General features: G+C 41.6%; 2 protein-coding genes across 3 annotated transcripts; one reads left to right on the plus strand and one right to left on the minus strand.

The window, feature by feature from the left end:
* Positions 1-246: 246 nt before the first annotated feature.
* LOC122828729 (neurofilament medium polypeptide-like) lies at positions 247-4,493 on the plus strand. Its single transcript, XM_044112549.1, has 4 exons — positions 247-1,265; positions 2,166-2,365; positions 2,462-2,586; positions 2,684-4,493. Exons 1-4 carry the CDS (start codon positions 512-514, stop codon positions 3,849-3,851), a joined length of 2,247 nt encoding a protein of 748 aa, XP_043968484.1. The 5' UTR covers positions 247-511; the 3' UTR covers positions 3,852-4,493.
* A 1,712-nt stretch (positions 4,494-6,205) lies between these two features.
* On the minus strand, positions 6,206-16,626 carry thoc5 (THO complex 5). 2 transcript variants are annotated; one of them, XM_044112550.1, is made up of 20 exons: positions 16,537-16,626; positions 16,160-16,261; positions 14,868-15,011; positions 14,145-14,258; positions 13,663-13,760; positions 12,429-12,575; positions 12,206-12,320; positions 11,977-12,109; positions 11,795-11,872; positions 11,627-11,670; positions 10,899-10,998; positions 10,060-10,168; positions 8,790-8,891; positions 8,593-8,689; positions 8,401-8,512; positions 8,217-8,320; positions 8,048-8,135; positions 7,840-7,955; positions 7,280-7,470; positions 6,206-7,163 (listed from the first exon to the last, which is right to left on the minus strand). In XM_044112550.1, exons 1-20 carry the CDS (start codon positions 16,567-16,569, stop codon positions 7,100-7,102), a joined length of 2,091 nt encoding a protein of 696 aa, XP_043968485.1. In that variant the 5' UTR covers positions 16,570-16,626; the 3' UTR covers positions 6,206-7,099. The 2 variants fall into 2 exon arrangements, with proteins under 2 accessions (XP_043968485.1, XP_043968486.1); XM_044112551.1 differs by having other exon boundaries at positions 16,160-16,257; positions 16,537-16,602.
* Positions 16,627-17,315: the final 689 nt, after the last annotated feature.

Below are 17,315 nucleotides of genomic sequence, written 5' to 3' on the forward strand. Positions count from 1 at the left end.
CATTGTTTGAGACATTCACTGAGCACATTGTCTGTTGAGGCTTTGTCCCTGATGTATCTATGGATCTTGGATGTCTCAGATATATATATATATATATATATATATATATATATATATATATATATATATATATATATATATATATATATATATATATATATATATATATATATATATATATATATATATATATATATATATATATATATATATATATATATATATATATATATATATATATATGCTACAGTAGATGAGGGGATTTCTAAGATGCGTGTTGCATGATATAAAGTTAATATTGAGGTTTGTAGTTTCAGCATCTCAGCTGCTCAGTGCGAGCGGAGTTATTTCTGCGCAGCCGGTAGATTTACATTTTTTTGTGGGGGGAGGAGGAAAAGATATCTCTTTAAAAATACAATGCTCTTGTGCTGACTAGCGACTTTTCCCTCCCTCCAATAAAAGCGCGGCGCTCTCCCTCCTTTGCAGTCAGTTCTCCACCGGCCTGGCCAACATGAGTTTCACCGTGGACCACCACTTCATGGGCCCGAGCTCGTACCGCAAGGCTCGGCCCGCATCCGTGTCTTCCAGCGGCTTCCACTCCCAGCAGCGCCGCCGCCTCACCTACAGCCAGCCGACCTCCATCGAAAGCCTTGAGACCTTCAACGGCGACATGACGCGGAGGAGCGAGAAGGAGATCCTGCAGGCTCTCAACGACCGCTTCGCCGGATACATCGACAAGGTGCGCAACCTGGAGATGCACAACCGCAACCTGGAGGCAGAGGCAACGGCGCTGCGGCAGAGCCAGGCGGGGCGCATCTCCGTCGGGGAGCACTACGAGAGAGAGCTGAACGACCTCAGGGGGCTTCTGCAGCAGCTGACCGGGGAGAAGACCCGCGCCGCCCTGGAGCACGAACACCTGGAGGAAGACATCCAGCACCTGCGGGTCAGGCTGGAGGACGAGGCGCGCAACCGCGAGGAGCTGGAGGCTGCCGCCCGCGCCATGAAAAAGTACGTGGAGGAGTGCCGCTTGGCGCGGTTGGAGCTGGACAAGAAGCTCCGAGCCCTGGAGGAGGAGGCGGTTTTCCTCAAGAAGAACCACGAGGAGGAGGTGGCGGAGCTGCTGGCGCAGATTCAGGGCGCGGAGGTGAGCTTCGACCTGAGGGACACGCTCAAGGCGGACGTTACCAGCGCGCTGCGAGAGATCCGCTCACAATTGGACAGCCACGCGTCAAAGAGCGCAGTGCACGCAGAGGAGTGGTTCAAAGGTGAGGCTGGCCAAAGGGACAAGTTTCAGAGCAAAAGCCGCAAAGTCCCTCTGTCCATGGTGCTGAAGTCGTTTCTCTGCATAAAAGCTGTAGTGATTCATTTTCACATAAAACAACACCGTATCTATTAATACGCATTGATTATCTGGATGCAAACTTTTCCAAGAGGAAAAAAAAGAACAGAAAAACATATTTTGGCATATAATTCGGATTTCAATTACATACACCGCAGGTGGTGGCTGCATCAGCACCGCATAATGATAATTTTCGCAGAAAGACAGGACAGCTCTGCGTGAGATGGCACACAGAGAGGAGATTCATTTGCACTCTGGCTTGCTGCCCTTGCATGCAGTGCATTTTTTATGGTAATGGATGCAAAAAATAAAACTCCTCTTCAAGGACACAGTTCTTTGCTTAGACAGCAGGACAAATTAACGCCTCGATCAGTGCGTCTTCTTCTAAATTTGCGTACTTGTACCTACATGCTATAATAAAAAGGCTCATCTTTTGTAAAAAAAAAAAAAAAAAAAAAGAAAAGAAATAGTACAGTCACAGTTCCTCTGACCTTTACGCCTTTATTATGCTGCAAATCCAACAAAGGTGCCATAAAACTTGTGCAGCCTTTTTCCATGCTGCTCTGAGTGAGTAAAAAGTGACCTCTGAGTCCAGCTGACTGCAGCAGAGCGTCATTCCTGAAGGGGAGGAAGCTGAGTCAGACTGAATGACAGATGGACAGTGTCAAGGTTACTCACGCTCCCAGCGGTGAAGGAAGGGACTGCCAAAAAGTCCCAAGATGACAAATCTAATCTGACATGAACATAAATCGGTGCTGTGAAACGAAAAAAAAAAAACGTGGCTTCTGAATGTTTAATTTTTCTTTCTTATTTTGTACACCTGCAGTGCGCATGGAGCGCCTGTCCGACGCTGCCAGGTCCAACCAGGATGCGATCCGTGGCTCCCAGGAGGAGATCTCAGAGTACCGCCGCCAGCTCCAGAGCCGCACCATCGAGCTGGAGACCCTCCGAGGAGCCAAGGAGTCGCTGGAGAGGCAGCGGATGGAGAGTGAAGACAGACACCAGGATGACATCAACTCACTCCAGGTTCCAGATAGGCACTCTCTTCCCCACTCACACATAATCCCCTCAAAGGTTCAGTGTGTCTTCTGATCTTAAGGTTTCTGTGTTTTCATTTCGCAGGAGACCATCAATCAGCTTGACAACGAGTTGAAAACAACCAAATGGGAGATGGCGAGCCAGCTGAGGGACTATCAGGAGCTCCTGAATGTGAAGATGGCTTTGGATATTGAGATCGCTGCATACAGGTTTGCCAGGGTCAAAGTGCACATGTCTTTTTTTTTACTATTTAGACACTCCTACCAAAGGTTTTTAATGTTTTTACCATCTGTGGTTTTGAAACAGGAAGCTGCTGGAGGGAGAGGAGAATCGCTTTGTGTCAGGTGGCAGCCCGTACACCTACCTGGAGAGCAGGATCTCAGCCCACGTCAAAGTAAAAAGCGAGGAGATCTCAGACACTGTGATCGTGGAGGAACAGACGGATGAGACACAGGTGACAGAGGTGACAGAAGAAGCAGACGATGAAGAGGAGGAGGAGGCAGAGGAGGAAAAGAAAGAAGAAGAAGAGGAAGAGGAAGCGGAAAAGGAAGACGAGGAAACCAAAGAGGATGAAGAAGGTGAAGAAGCAGATGAGAAGGAGGAAGAGGGAAAGGAAGAGGAGCAGAAGAAGGAGGAGGAAGAGGAAGAAAAGGAGGAGGAGAAAGAAGAGAAAGAGGAAGAAGGTGATGAAGAGAAAGCTAAATCTCCTGCTGTGAAATCACCAGAATCTAAATCACCTCCAAAATCTCCAGAATCCAAATCACCAGCAGCCAAATCCCCTGCCAAGTCTCCTGCAGGAGACGAGTCAAAATCCCCTCCTAGTAAATCCCCCGAATCCAAATCTCCAGCTCCCAAGACCCCCGAACCAAAATCTCCAGAAAAGGAGAGCGCTAAGCCCGCTGCTGCCAAAGACACCCCACAGGAGGAGAAGAGAGAGGAGAATTCTCAGCCAGCCAAAGAGGAGCAGAAAGAGAAAGAACCCCCTGTGAAGGAGGAGAAGAAGCAGGAACCCAAGGAAAAAGAGCCAGAGAAGGTGGACAAATCTGCTGCAAAGAAGGAAGAGAAGGCAAAAGAAGAAACATCAAAACCTGAGACTCCCAGCAAGCCTGCTGAGGACAAACCTGCTCCAAAACCTGAGCCCAAAGAGAGCAGTCCTCCTCCTAAAGAGGAGAAACCTGCTGCTCCCAAACCGGAGAAACCAGAGCCTGAGGCAAAGTCTGAGAAAACCGAAAGCAAGAAGGAGGAGAAGAAGCCCGAAGAAAAACCAGAGAAAACTGAAAGCAAGAAAGAGGAAAAAAAGCCTGAAGAAAAACCCGCAGCCAAGGTCGAACCAGAGAAAACCGAGAGCAAAAAGGAGGAGAAGAAGCCAGACGAGAAGAGTAAAGAGGAGAGTAAAGGAGCGAAGGCAGAAAAAGCTGAAAAGTCCTCTAGCACTGAGTCAAAGGAAACCAAGGAGGAGAAGGCCAAGAAGTGAGACTTATCGCTGCATTTTTACCTGTGGAGGAGAAGGAGATGCCAAAGAACAGAGTAGGAAGGAAAGAGGAGAAGGGTGCTGAGCAGGAGGAAGGAGCTGGGGGCACCCAGCTGTTGAGGCAGGTTACAGTATGTAAGCAATATTGATTTCTGTAGCAAACAACCCCACCGCTCCCCAAGTATGGCCACTACACCTCCCCCCAACCCCCAAAGCTTCTGACTGTATGACTGTAGTGAATGCAGAAAGCTCTAAACTCCTTATGTGAATGTTACAACCGCCCTTAATGGACAGCAAGTGCATTTAAACTGAATCCAGACGGGGCCGACAGGGCCCTCATGAGCCTTCAAGGGCAGAGATGTCAAAACTACGTCAAGCTAATGATTGTGAGCAATATTGAATATATATAAATATGTTTATTAAGGGAGGTATAAATCTCTATATTCTATTTACAGATGAATAATTTAAGGAAGACTTAAGTTTTGCTCGTTGTGCACCTATAATGCTGCTTCTCCAGACAGGTGAACGATGGCGTCTCACTCTTCCAGTCTGCAAATGCTAAGACAATGATGACTGTGCTATGTATAAAACTGCTGAGAATATGCAAACTGAAACAGTAAATAAACAATGGAAAGAAAAAAAAAACGTAAAAAGGTTCTGTGGCATCATTTTCTCTCTTTTTCTTTTTTTAATATTACAGTCCTGCAGAAATGTGCAGGGTAAGAACTCTTGGTAGAGATTAATGAAGTGTCAGAAGCTCTCATACAAGGTGTGAGACCACAGAAAGGTAAATGCCGGGAGTTACTGCACTGCATTGCGGCTAAAGAGAGGGGGAGCTGTGCCCGTCCTCAGCAGCCACTGCACCCTGCCTTACATGCAGCGGATCACACTCATGTATAAATCAGTAGTCCTGTCTTCACAGAGCAACTTCACTCTAAGTAACAGCAGCACCTTCATGATCCGATTTAGTGCTATTGATTCTTTATTACCAAGGTGAGGGGATGAACATGCAAAAACCGCAGCAGAGGCTGTTCATTTTCAGAACCCGCTTGTTCAATCAATAGGGACAGATGTAATTGATTATTTCTGATTACGACAATTGAACAGAAGACAATTATCTTTCTAGGAAATTCCCAGCGCTGCTCTGTAGCAGTTGCAGTGCTATAGAGCGGTGCAACTGCTGCAGAAACAGGGTGTGGTTTCCTTTATTCGAACTGTCAGATGTGAAAAATTGCAAAATTGACACATCAAGCAAGAAAACATGCTTTTGTACTTTTAATTAGGTGTGTACACAACGCTCACCCTTCTCCGAGACACACTTTTTGCTGACTCTGAGGATGCGTGCTCCGGCAGGGTTGTCCTCGTTGCAAACAATACTTCACTAAAGCTGCAGAGCCTCAAATTAGAAGCAGAGTAAAGTAATTCCTCCTCCTGCAGCTATTCTGCCTCCAGCCCCTCCCACCACAGCAGCATGTTTTTGATGCATACTCCACGTATAGCCTACTAAAAATAGATTCCTGATCACTGATATAGGACTGGATCCTCACTGGCATTACGCCATCATTTGTTTAACCCTCTAGCTTCCCGATAGGTGAAATACTAAGGAGCAGATAAGCCAGCTTAAGGCAGAAAACCATTTTTAGTACCTAGAAATTGACTCAGTGAGGATAAAGAATACAGGACAAACATGAAACTTTGGTGTCGATATAGACTCAAATTAAATTTCGACTGATCGTATGAAATGTGCTACTAAATTATTTAACATTAGCTAATTCAGTATTTCAAGGAGCAGAACTAAACTCCCTGAAAACCTGAGCTGTACAGATACTGTCGGCTCTGTCAAATCAGGAGTAAAAACAATTTTGCTTGCAGCAGTTTTTCAAAGAATCTGATTAACTGTTTGCACAATCATTAATTACTGAAGTGTGAGTTTAAAGACTGGATTTGTTTTTAAATTTGAATTTAAATGAGCATATTTTAGTTGTACTTCATGCAAAGCTTTTAAATGTTTGACATATTTAGTAAATTTTAATATTTTGTTTTTCATTTGACGTCCTACTAGTGCATGAAGGGAGATATTTAAATAAGCCTCCCTACATCTCTTTTGTACAATACAGCATAACCACAGTTAACACATATACAAAAAATCTGCTATCCTCTGAGAACATTATAATTCATTTAATTAAACATACTGTTTTTGATATCTTTGCATTGTAAAAAAGCCTAAACTTTAAGTATTTTTTTTTTTGCAAAGAATGATCTTAAGCTGTGGAGAGAAAAACAAAGCAGCTGTAATTGCAGGGAAAGATGGCTCTGCAAGATATTTCTTCAGAAAGGTTGTAAAGAAATGCATGCCACACTTTTCAGATTTTTATTTGTAAAAAAACAAACAAAAACAAAACAAAAAAACGCATCACTTCCACTTCAAAATTACACACAAATTTGTGCTCCGCTATTATGCGAAATCTTTAAAAAAAAAATAAAAAATTTTGAAATTAAACTGAGATGTTTGAATACTTTTGCAAGGCACTGCACCAGTACAAGTGCTGCCTCATGTTCTCCACATCTCTGTACTTATACTGTCAAATTAATATCTCACTGCTGTCTCTGCGATGTCACTCTGCTGTCTACACATTTTCTCTTTAAAACACTCGTTTTAATTCTATGGAGGGTGAGGTTTAATTACGCTTTCTGCAGAACTGTTTACATCTGATGAATGAAAATCATCAAACTAAGGTCAGTCAGCAATGATCATCTTCACCAGAGGGGCTCATAAGAAATTTTTAAAAATCTCCTCTTCCCAAAATTACAAAGAACCTCCCACATTTGTTTGATCGAAAAAATTAAATGCATCCCAGCAAAATTCTCAATACCAAGCTGCCCTGCCAATAGCAAAGCCTGGACAATGAAAGAGTGGTCAAAGGTTACCTGCACACAAAATGTAAAATGTTGCATTTTGTGTGCATTTGTCCCTGTGGGAATGACTCAGCTTACCCCTCCACTGAAGCACAATGGAATAATAATCGGCCTGCTCTCACATAGCTAAAAATAGAGCAGGAAAGACAAAGGTTGGAGAACAGAGGACAATCAAGAGATTAAATGGAAAACGATGTGTGAAACAGAGCCTGCTAGATCTATGACCATTAAAGACGACAACAAGGAGATGTTTTATTTGCAAAATTTTTAAAACTGGACTTTGTGTTGCTAAGAGGAACAAACACAATTTCAGAAGGACAAATATGGACGCAGGTCTAACGGTGACTGAAGAAGCCCTGAGGGTGGTTGTACTTGAACGGCTTCAGGCGGTTTGGACCCCTGGATTTAAAAAAAAAAAAAAAAAGAGAGAAAGAGAGAGGATGTTGAAGGTAAATTTATTTAGCCTACAATTACATAATAATTAAAAATCTATAATTTCTGACAAAATTGGATACCTGACAGTACGCAGACACATCTTTTCTCGTGGGAACTCCCGAGGTCCCTCCACACTGTCATCTTGCACTTCTGTCTCCAAATACACGTCCAAGCAGACGCACAGGCGTGCAATCTGATTGGTCAGAAGCTGATGGCCAGGCTTTGGGCCCTGTAGCTCGTTTTTGAACACATTCACTTCACTCTCCATAGCCTAAAAATGGAAAAGATATTTAGATGACAAAACATTACATAAAATCTTGCAAAAGTATTCACATCCCTTAAAAATCAAGCAAAGATCAATTTCAGTCTCTAGATGTCCAAAGCTAGAAGACAAAAAGCTGAGTATGGACGGATATTTAATGGTACAGGTGTCTGAAAATCCTCTTTTTCATCCGCTTCATATTATGCACAACTTTGTGTTTGCCAACGACAATAAGATACATTTAGACTTGCCGACAGGGCCAAATGGTAAAAGGTTAAATGAGCATGAATACTTTTGCAAGGCACTTATTGTATTACAGGCCTAAAACAGTAAACTGAGAACAGAATTTGAGGATATAATAAGCTGAAATGTCCGTACTCTTAGGTTGTCATCACTGCGCCCGCTGCACTCTCCCTTCCAGTTGAGGGACAGAGAGAACAGAGGAGAGATCTCTGGGTAGCGGGGACTCAATACCACTGCGGCGTGAAGACGCGCTAAAGGAAAAAACAGCCGTGACGGGTTTTTTTGTGTTTTTTAAAGATTCACAACAAATGACTCCATCTGTGGTGTCAGTGACTGGACTTACCTGTTCCTCTTTCGACAACTCCCATAAAGTACAGGTCTGTCTCCCTGGCCAGTCCAGCCTCAGTGACATGATGAGTATAGGGCAGTTCCTTCAGATGAGAGTACACTGAACATGAGCAACACTGTGAACTTGTAATGAAAACGTTGAAGTGGTTTCTTCTTGAATTTACCAAGTACTCCTGCTGAGTGATGGTGGTCCACCGAGCCAGGTGGGAGATGATCTTGGCAGGAAACAGGTGCTGACACTCGGCGGAGATCGGAATGATGTTGTGCTCTGCGTCCACAAACACAGTCAACCTCTTGCACAGCGATCCACAATTAGGATTATTTAACACACGTTGTAAAGTGAGTCACCTAAAGAAGCAAACTGTTTGTGCAGAGCCAAGCGGGACAGGACTCGCCCCCTGAGCAGCTTCATGGTGGTCTCCATGTGGCTGGCGCTCAGAGAACTGCCCACCAGAACACCCTGGAAACACACAGACATACACTGGCATTTAACAGCTGCAGCTTCGCTTTCCCGAGGCACCTCAGGATGTCAACACACACCTCTGATGATTCAGTGGGGAAATGAAGTCCTCCCAGATTCTGGACCCATATGTAGGGATATCCCAGCTCATCCACATAGTCACCAAAGGAAACAATCCTAAAGTAGAATTACATGTTAATCCTTCTTGAATATACTGACATGTAACATTGTAATCAAGAGCTCGTTTTTAATCTCCTCTACTGCTCGATGTTCTTACCCGACTTTGTCAAACTGGTAGCGATTGGCTGGATTGGGAGTTTCTCTTCCTTGGTCACTGGTGTAGAGACAGCTCAGGAGGGTTTCCGATTTAAGAAGGTCTCTGGAGAAAAGAAAACACCGTTACAGCATCTTTAGGTTCTTAAAGGCAAAGTTTCTATGAGCTTTCTAAATCCAACACTTTATCTGACTTGAAATGTCAGGCTTCTCAGTCCTTTTAAGACTCTTTTTAAAGAAGAAATACAAACAATCAGGGTGGAAAGAAATGTTCTTTTCCACACAGCTCCTCCATGGGGATAAGAGTTCTCAGCTCCTTTAGACTAGCGGCAGCAGCAATTAGCAAAAACCTGGTGGAACTGCATGTATGCTGAGCTCATCATACAAACTACTTCTCTCTCACTCCAACACTCCTAAGATGGCTGTAAATGGTGCAACGGACGAACGTTGATGTGATGACGGTGAAAGCGAAGTGTCAGAAAGGGCAGGGGGTCTTTAAAGAGACAGGGCCCAATTTCAATGTGTCAAATTACCAAGTAAAATTTCTCTTAAGTCACGTTTGGTATATACAGCATTTTTATAACAACTGAAGGTAACATCGTTGATTGTAATACAAAATGGCACCATGTGCCTTGAAAAACGATAATACTAACCCTTTAAGAACTTCTTTGAACTCCACAGACAAATACACGTTTGATCAAATTTGTATGCAAATCACCTTAATTGATATGTAAAATATTCAACTTCTCATTATTCAACTTCTCTTTTAAGCTTTACTAATAGTTGCATAGAATTAGCTTAGCATATTAGTTTTTTCTTTGCAACCTCTTTTTTTTAGCTGAAGCCTTTTTAAATAGAAATGAATTTGATTAATTAAGAGTAAATTACTACTCTAAATCTGTTTTCAGTGTTTTTTGTTTGCTTTAAGCCCTACTTTAAAAAGAACTTTTTTTATATATATTATGTTGATTCTTTTAAAAAGTGTGACAGAATTTGTTCAATGGGAGAGAAAGAATTCAACATTATCACAAAGTGAATGATTACTAGAATAATTTATTCAGTACAGCTAATTGGATGGACAATCTGATTTATAAAGGGCAAACAGATGAAAAGATGAATAGACCAATAACTGATGAAACGACAGATTGATGGATATGACTTATTAAAAATAGGTTTAACTATATCATTGTGGGAAACACACCATTTTCTAGGTAAAAACACTGAGAGTTTTCCAGATTGAATAGGAACACTAACAGAGTTGATTTTATACACACCCAGCGCTGACGGCCGCATTGAGGTCTGTGGAGGTGGAGACACTTGTCTTCACAGTCAGAATATTCAGATTCATCAGGTAGAAGAAGTAGAGATGCAGAGTGCTGCCTTCTGTAGGGATAACAAGGGAAATAAATCACCCTGAAAAGCCAATCCACTGCTATTTTAACACGCTCTCGTCCTTCCTTTATTAATCCTCCCAGTGATAGCCCTCGTGGGTTTACTTCACACTGCCGGGTGTTAGAGAGCAACAATAGGGCGTGGTCAGTGTGGCAGCCAGCCGCACCTGGGGAGCACACACTATGCTGATGGTCATCTTTTAACATCCTGTCTCTGCAGGAACGCTGAACTCAGTGACATGCTGTCAATCACTCACACTTACGCTGCTCTCTTTTTGCTTTTCCTGCACTAAAAAGGCTGCTGGCAGCAGAGAGGGGGGGTGTGGGGGGGGGATCATGAAGGGAGACTTGGGTAGAAACAAAGCAGAGAGAGAAAATGCTTACGAGATGCTGTAGGTGCTGCAGACCTACGATGCTGCAAGTATCTACCTCCCTCCGCTTCCTCCCTCCCCTCCCACATTAGGTAGAGTTACGCCTGCAATGCAGATCTCCCCCATAATCTGTCACCATGTTCCCTTTGTTGCCAGCAGAGGGAACACTAGGGTCAAGTGGTGTCATGCCACAGCAGAGCCGCTCACGATTTCTCCCTCATACAACCATAAATATAGAGTTACATCGCAGCACAGCAAATATGTGGTCAGATTACAAAGTGTGCATGAGAAAACAACTGTAAATATTAGCCTGTATGGTGTGTAAAACGAAGAAATGGAGAAAACCTTTACCTTTACACTGAAGGTCCAAGCTGAGAGACAGAGGGTGTCTTTTTAGCATCTCTCGTCTTTTGTCATCCAGCTGTCCACCTGTTGTCGGCCTCCTTCTCTTCTGTCAAACACACAGTGACCAAGACATAACATTAGAAAACATAAAAAGGCAGAATATGTTTCATAATGTTCATGAGATGAAATTAGAGAACCAGAAAAGATTGGGGAGAAATGGAAAAAAAAAATAAAAAATCCTTTTGTTAAATTACAGGTTGTAGAGAGCACTACGTGAAGACATACAAGTTCAACTTTTTACCTTTGAAGATTATTAAAAGGTAAAGTAAAAAAGATAAGAAATTAATTGATGGTAAAAGGTTGAGAAAGACAAAAAAGGGAGTTTTGGGGCACAATAATAAAGGGTCAACTAAACCTTCATCCAATTAGATGCTAAAATCCAGCTTTGCTATGCTGCTGAGAGTGCATGTCCCAGACGGACTCAGGTTACAGTCACCTCCCTGATATGGGTAAATATTTCCCAGAATCCCCCACTCACCTCTGGACGTAGACATCGATCGAACGCTGCCACTCTGAGCCATCCAACCACAGTGTGTAGAAAGAAAAACTTCAGGCAAGGGTTTCTGTGTCCAACCCAGAGACGGCTATATTTATAAAACACCTGAACTCACCAACCTCTGAGCGTGTGTGTGTAAGTGTGTGTGTGTGTGTGTACATCCTGGCCTGAAACTCACCGTTTTCTCCTGCTCCTCTTCTGCATCTGAATCACTCTCATCGTCTGGGAACAAACATGTCACATTTTGAAGAACAGACATGTTAAAAAAAAACAACAACTAAATGGACAGAAGCTGAGTTTTTAATGCGGACAAACTCCAGTAGCATCAACATGGCGCTGCATGTACCTTGAGAATCATCAGGAGGCTTGGAAAGGGCCCTGGCCTCGTCCACGTCACCACAGATCGACACACTCAGGTTCTTGTCTGAAATATGAAAAAAAATTAATCAGTTATCAAACTGAAACTGCATAGTGAGCTGTCAAACTCAAATTTCTTCTTCATTTGTGGTATATTCTGTCTTGACTCACCACAGGCTTGGCCGTAAGCGTTTGCTTGAACAAGCAGCACGTACAGCGGAGGAGGGAGGTGACGGGCAATCTCTGCCTGCTTCTGGGTCTTTTCGAACGGCATGGACAGATACTCCTGCACCGGGAGAGACGCCTGTGGAGACAGAGCATGAGGAGGAAATTGTCTAGCTTAGAATTTCAACATAAACAGAATAACAGCAGTTTTCTGTTCTAACTTTTTACAATTTACCTGCATGATGGCATTCAGTCCAGGCTGAAGGCTTCTCAGATGCTCCTTCTTTACCTCTATGGTCTTCTGAATTTTCTCCTTTGTGGATTGTGACTCCTCGTATTTCTCCGCCAACCTGGATTCCAAAAACTAATGCTTAACAACTTCTTTCATCTCTCCAAGAGTTAACAAAAGCAAGACCAAGTTATTCCAACTCTGGATGACTCTGCTTCCAGCTTTTCACCTCTTCCTCTGTTCCAGCTCCCAGTCCAGTCTTGCCAGTGTCAGCTGGTGGGGGTCATTTTTGGTCAGGCTGGGCCTGGAAATCTCCGGCGGAGCGTCCTGGAAGAACTCCTCTTCGCTCACCAGGTCAATTTCTTCATGCTTGGATCTGAAGCAGGAAAGATGCTAATCAATGTGACAAAATATAAATCTGAAAATGTGAAACATTTGAGGACTGCTTTAAGCGTAACTGGATTGTGCTGTTCATATGTATTTTTCGAGTCGCTTGATCAAAGTCTTTAAAGATTAATTTTAATACGTAAAAGCTTACTGTAACGACGTCTCATACACATTTCTATGTAAAGGTATTAATATCTATTCAACTTCATTAAACCATAATCTTCAATGTATCTTATTGGACTTTAATATGACGGACCAATGTAACCTAGTACGTATTTGTGAACATACTTCCTGAAGCGGCAGGAAAAGAAAATCTGGTTTTGAAAATGTTTTACAAAGAAAAGTCTGAAAAGTGTGGCATGAATTTGTGGTCAGTGGCTCCCTGATGACTTTGTAGAACCACATTTCCTTCTTATTGCAGCTGCAACCAGAATAAACACTCAGATAATCCAAACTCAGCTGGTTTGAATGTAGAGCATCTTTGAACTTGCATGTTTAAATGTTACCACAGATTCTTAACTGGGTTTGGGCTTTGACTATGCCATTCTAACAAATTATAAGATTTCTATCTAAACCGTTCCTCTGTTTCTCTGGCTTTGTGTTGTCCAGCCATCTTACCATTAATTCTGACCAGCTCTCCTGTCTCTGCTGAGGAAAACAATCCCCACAGCATGATGATGCCACCATCTTCATGAAGATGTTTACTGCCTAATGTTCCCTGAGGCCTTTACAGAACAGAGTTGAAATTGCACACATGTGGACTCTATAAACTATGTGACCAGATCTGGTTGCACTTGATTTTATTTAGGTGTAGCAGAGTAAAGGGGGCTGAAGACAAATGCACACCGCACTTCAGGATTTTAATAGAAATAAAATTTAATACATCATCTATCTTCAATAATGCACTACTTTCTGTTGGGTTATCACATAAAATACATCAAACTCTGAGGTCGTAACATGACAAAATAAATATTTTTGCACGGCACCTTCTTCCAGTCCTTTATGCCAAGGTAAACTGGTGCCACGTCAGTGACGTACATTGTCTCAATAAAACTGCAAATGTAATTCACACTAACTTGAATTCGAGACACTTGCTGATCTCCTTTTGAAGATGCATAACCTCATAGAGGAGGTTCTGCAGCTGAAGATGAAGCACATCGACCTTTTGCTTTGCCTGAGGACAGAAACATAAAATCGCTGGTGAGGCTTTTCCACCAGAAGAATCACCTGACGGACGCAAAATAAACACCAATACATTTATGCCTGACGATATGCCAAAACTGAGAGCCAGGTTTATGTGGAATCAAAGATTAATGAGCATAAACACGATCTACAGAGAACATTTACAATCTAACATAAGCGCACTCAAACGGTTTCTGCAGACTGTAGCATCTACTGCAGTTAGATGTTGCAAGGACAAAAGTGCTTAGTTCAACACTTCTTCAGTGATCAGCACAAAGGGAACTCGCATCAGCATTTTTTTGAGAATACATAGAATAGTACAACTCAACTTATTTTGTCTGTCATTAACTCCATTGTAGATCTGTGGGAGAATTACCTCATGGGTTTGGTCTCGCCCTCTTTTTAGACGCATGTGAGCCAAACGGTTGAGCTTTTTCAGGTTCATGAAGTGGATGCAGCCCTGCATGCGTCTCAGCTCTACCTCAGCACTCTGAGGAGAAACACAGCGGTTAGATATATAGATATTTAAGGTCCTCTTACTGCACACACTGCAGATACAAGATGGGTGGAATCTAAGAAACTCAATATCTGGAGCATTGCTTCCAGACATCTTGGAGATATTTCCCTTCCTAATTATTGATTCCTTTTAAGAAATATTATCAATTTTAAGAGACATGTTTTAAATGTAGGAAATAGTTAGTCACTGATCAATGTGTATGACTGTGTGATGAAAAGAAAAGATTTCTTCATTCTCTTATGCTGATCTGACAGTTCCCTTTCTTGTCAGTTTATTGGACGATTTTCATAGCAACCATTATGCTTAATTTAGACATAATGTCTTTTCTCTTTTTTTGTTTGTTTTTAACAAATTCTTACTTAAAACTCCAGTTTTACTTTCTTCTGAATATACATTCTGTATATAGGTGGCATTTATGTATAAGCAGTACTTTTTTGTATTTTGCTGAATCGCAAAAGCAAAATAATCAATCCCATAAAGAATTGTGAAGAAAAAAAAAAACACACCACACTGAATTGAATTAAGGCACTCTCCATTAAGAACGATGGGAAACTTATATTTATAATGAATTGACTGTTTTACCCCCTCTTTGGCACCGTTGGCTTTCAGCTCCTGGATCTCACTCATGACTGTAGCCAGATTCTCGCAGGATTCTTTGTACAGCAGGTAGTCCTGCTCGGGGTCCCTGCCGTCCAGCTCCCCCTCCTCATTATACACACGGACGTCCTGAATGAAGCAATAATTAAAAAGTTAAGAATCCACTTGTATTTATGGGTATCCTCTTCCCTGTTGCTCTCATTGTGTTATCAACGTTAAATGGTTTCAATTAATCTAAATCAAAAACAAGATTTTTTTTGGTCACGTTGCAGGTAAACAATATTTTCATCTCTCTTTTGTTTCCTTCAAGATGTCAACACTATCCTAAATGAGAGTGCCTATAAAATCTATTGTGAAAAAATTACAACACCCTATGAAATATAGTTTTGAACAAGAAAATGTTCATACATCAACAGCTAATCACAATTTTATCTGAAAAAGAAAGTCATTTAATTGGACTTTAACACAAAAAATAAGCTAGTTTTATGCATTAAATAGAGAAGTTAGAAAACTCTCCTTTGGCTTCTCATGGCAATTTACTAAACTTACACCCATGACTATATGTCACTGGAGATGGTTTTATGTGTTATCAATTGGTTATGGCTACATAAGCGTGCAGCAATGTGTGTATGAGCAGATAAAATTAATAAAGCAAGGACACAAAATCATACATACATAATATAGGTGCAGCTCTGCTTCAGCTTTAATTGTTTTCCACTAGGCCCCATATTTTCCTCCAGCAGACTCTAATATTTACACGAATTCACGGTGGATGGCGTGATGATGAGCCTCTCTCATTTGCAACGTCTCTGAGCTTAATGGATGTCAAGCGTGTGCTGACAGTTGTTTTCAATGTCCTTCACTTGTAGGCTGATTTCAGATTCTTCTTCTAAGCCTTTTCACATCCCCGCTACAATCTGAAGGCCTAAGACAGCTCTTTTAATCTTACCATGGTGTTCACTAACACTTCAGGACTAAATATCCTGAACTTAAACAAACCTACACCCAAAATGCGGAGGAAACGTGTTCGAATCCTTTGCACCGATTATGAAATTACTAAAACTAGTTTTTGACATTTTACGTGGGACTAAATATAGGTGTCCTAAATTATTCCTTTCCAGAAGTTATATTTTATAGAAAATGTCAAAGGGTTTTCCATGTTAATTTAAAACACAAAACTTTGTATCTGTTAATATTCTCATTTTTATTAAAATGGTTATGGAATCAGATGAAAACACACTGTCTGCAGAGCGTCGGTTCTCTGGTTGTGTGCTTACCTGGTCCACCTCCCCCCGGCCTCGCTTCGTCTCTGGAGTCCCTCCTTCACCGCGGAGAACCTTCGACTTTCTCTTCTTTAAGGCATCGGTCGACATGGCTGTCTACGTGTAAATATGGGTGCATAAACCGGACAAAAGAAACGACATGAAACCTCAGTTCAGCAACATGTTAGAAGTATGCTAATGCTATCACATAGACTGTGATAGCTTAGCTGCTAACAAGTTCACCCGCTAATAGTCGTCTTTCCTGACGATTATAATGAATAGGATATATCTATTATTGTGTTTCGAAAATACTCACGCAACAATTTGTTTGAAAAAATGGCACCGTAATAATTTAATGATAAATTAAACACAAAGAGATATAATGCTCTTACCACAAAGCGCCGAATATCGACGGAAGCCTGCATTAGCCAATAACCAACAACCAAAACAGAATAAGCAGAAATAAGACTGCCACCTACTGTTATGATGCGGTTACCAGGAGTACCTCTTTCAGTGTCAAAAATGTTTTGTCATGTCGGTTATATTACAATAAATTATATGGAAACAAAACATTAAACTTTTCCAAATGACTATTCCTGGAAATTTGTATGACTCATCAGGGGAATTGAGTTATTGTACATTTTCTACGTTTCTTGATTAATTTAACCAGGATTATCTTAGAGCTATCAGCAGGAAGTTAAGTTTATACAGATTAAGATAGACCTTATTATTCACAGGGCTGTCTTTTTGTGTCTCTACTAGAATTTGGTCTCCAAAAAAAGAGAGTGACTCTACTGTCTTTTCTGTATTGCTCTAGCATTTTCATGCTATTATAGTTAAAGTTAGTGAGAATGATCAAAGTAACACTTAACTAAAATTTGGAAAGCAGCATTTACGCTTTGAGATATTTGGTTCTGAATTTCCAGCTTCCTATGATAGTTCCCAGTTAATGCTGTGGATGCTCAGTGTTGTTTCTAAAGTCTAGGTTTTATTGAGGGAGATGTAGTAGTTCTTCCCATGTCAGCTTACTGTAGGATGCTCCATTCTTATTAGACAATTCCCACTATTGTTGCATCAATGATGAAAGTAATGAGTTGGCTTATGCTGAATCTGACATTACTGTCATAAACTTGGAGAAAAAGGATTGAAGGATCAAACTCTCACATCGTCT

This window comes from Gambusia affinis, linkage group LG03 (assembly GCF_019740435.1).
Source record: "Gambusia affinis linkage group LG03, SWU_Gaff_1.0, whole genome shotgun sequence".
NCBI lineage: Eukaryota > Metazoa > Chordata > Actinopteri > Cyprinodontiformes > Poeciliidae > Gambusia > Gambusia affinis.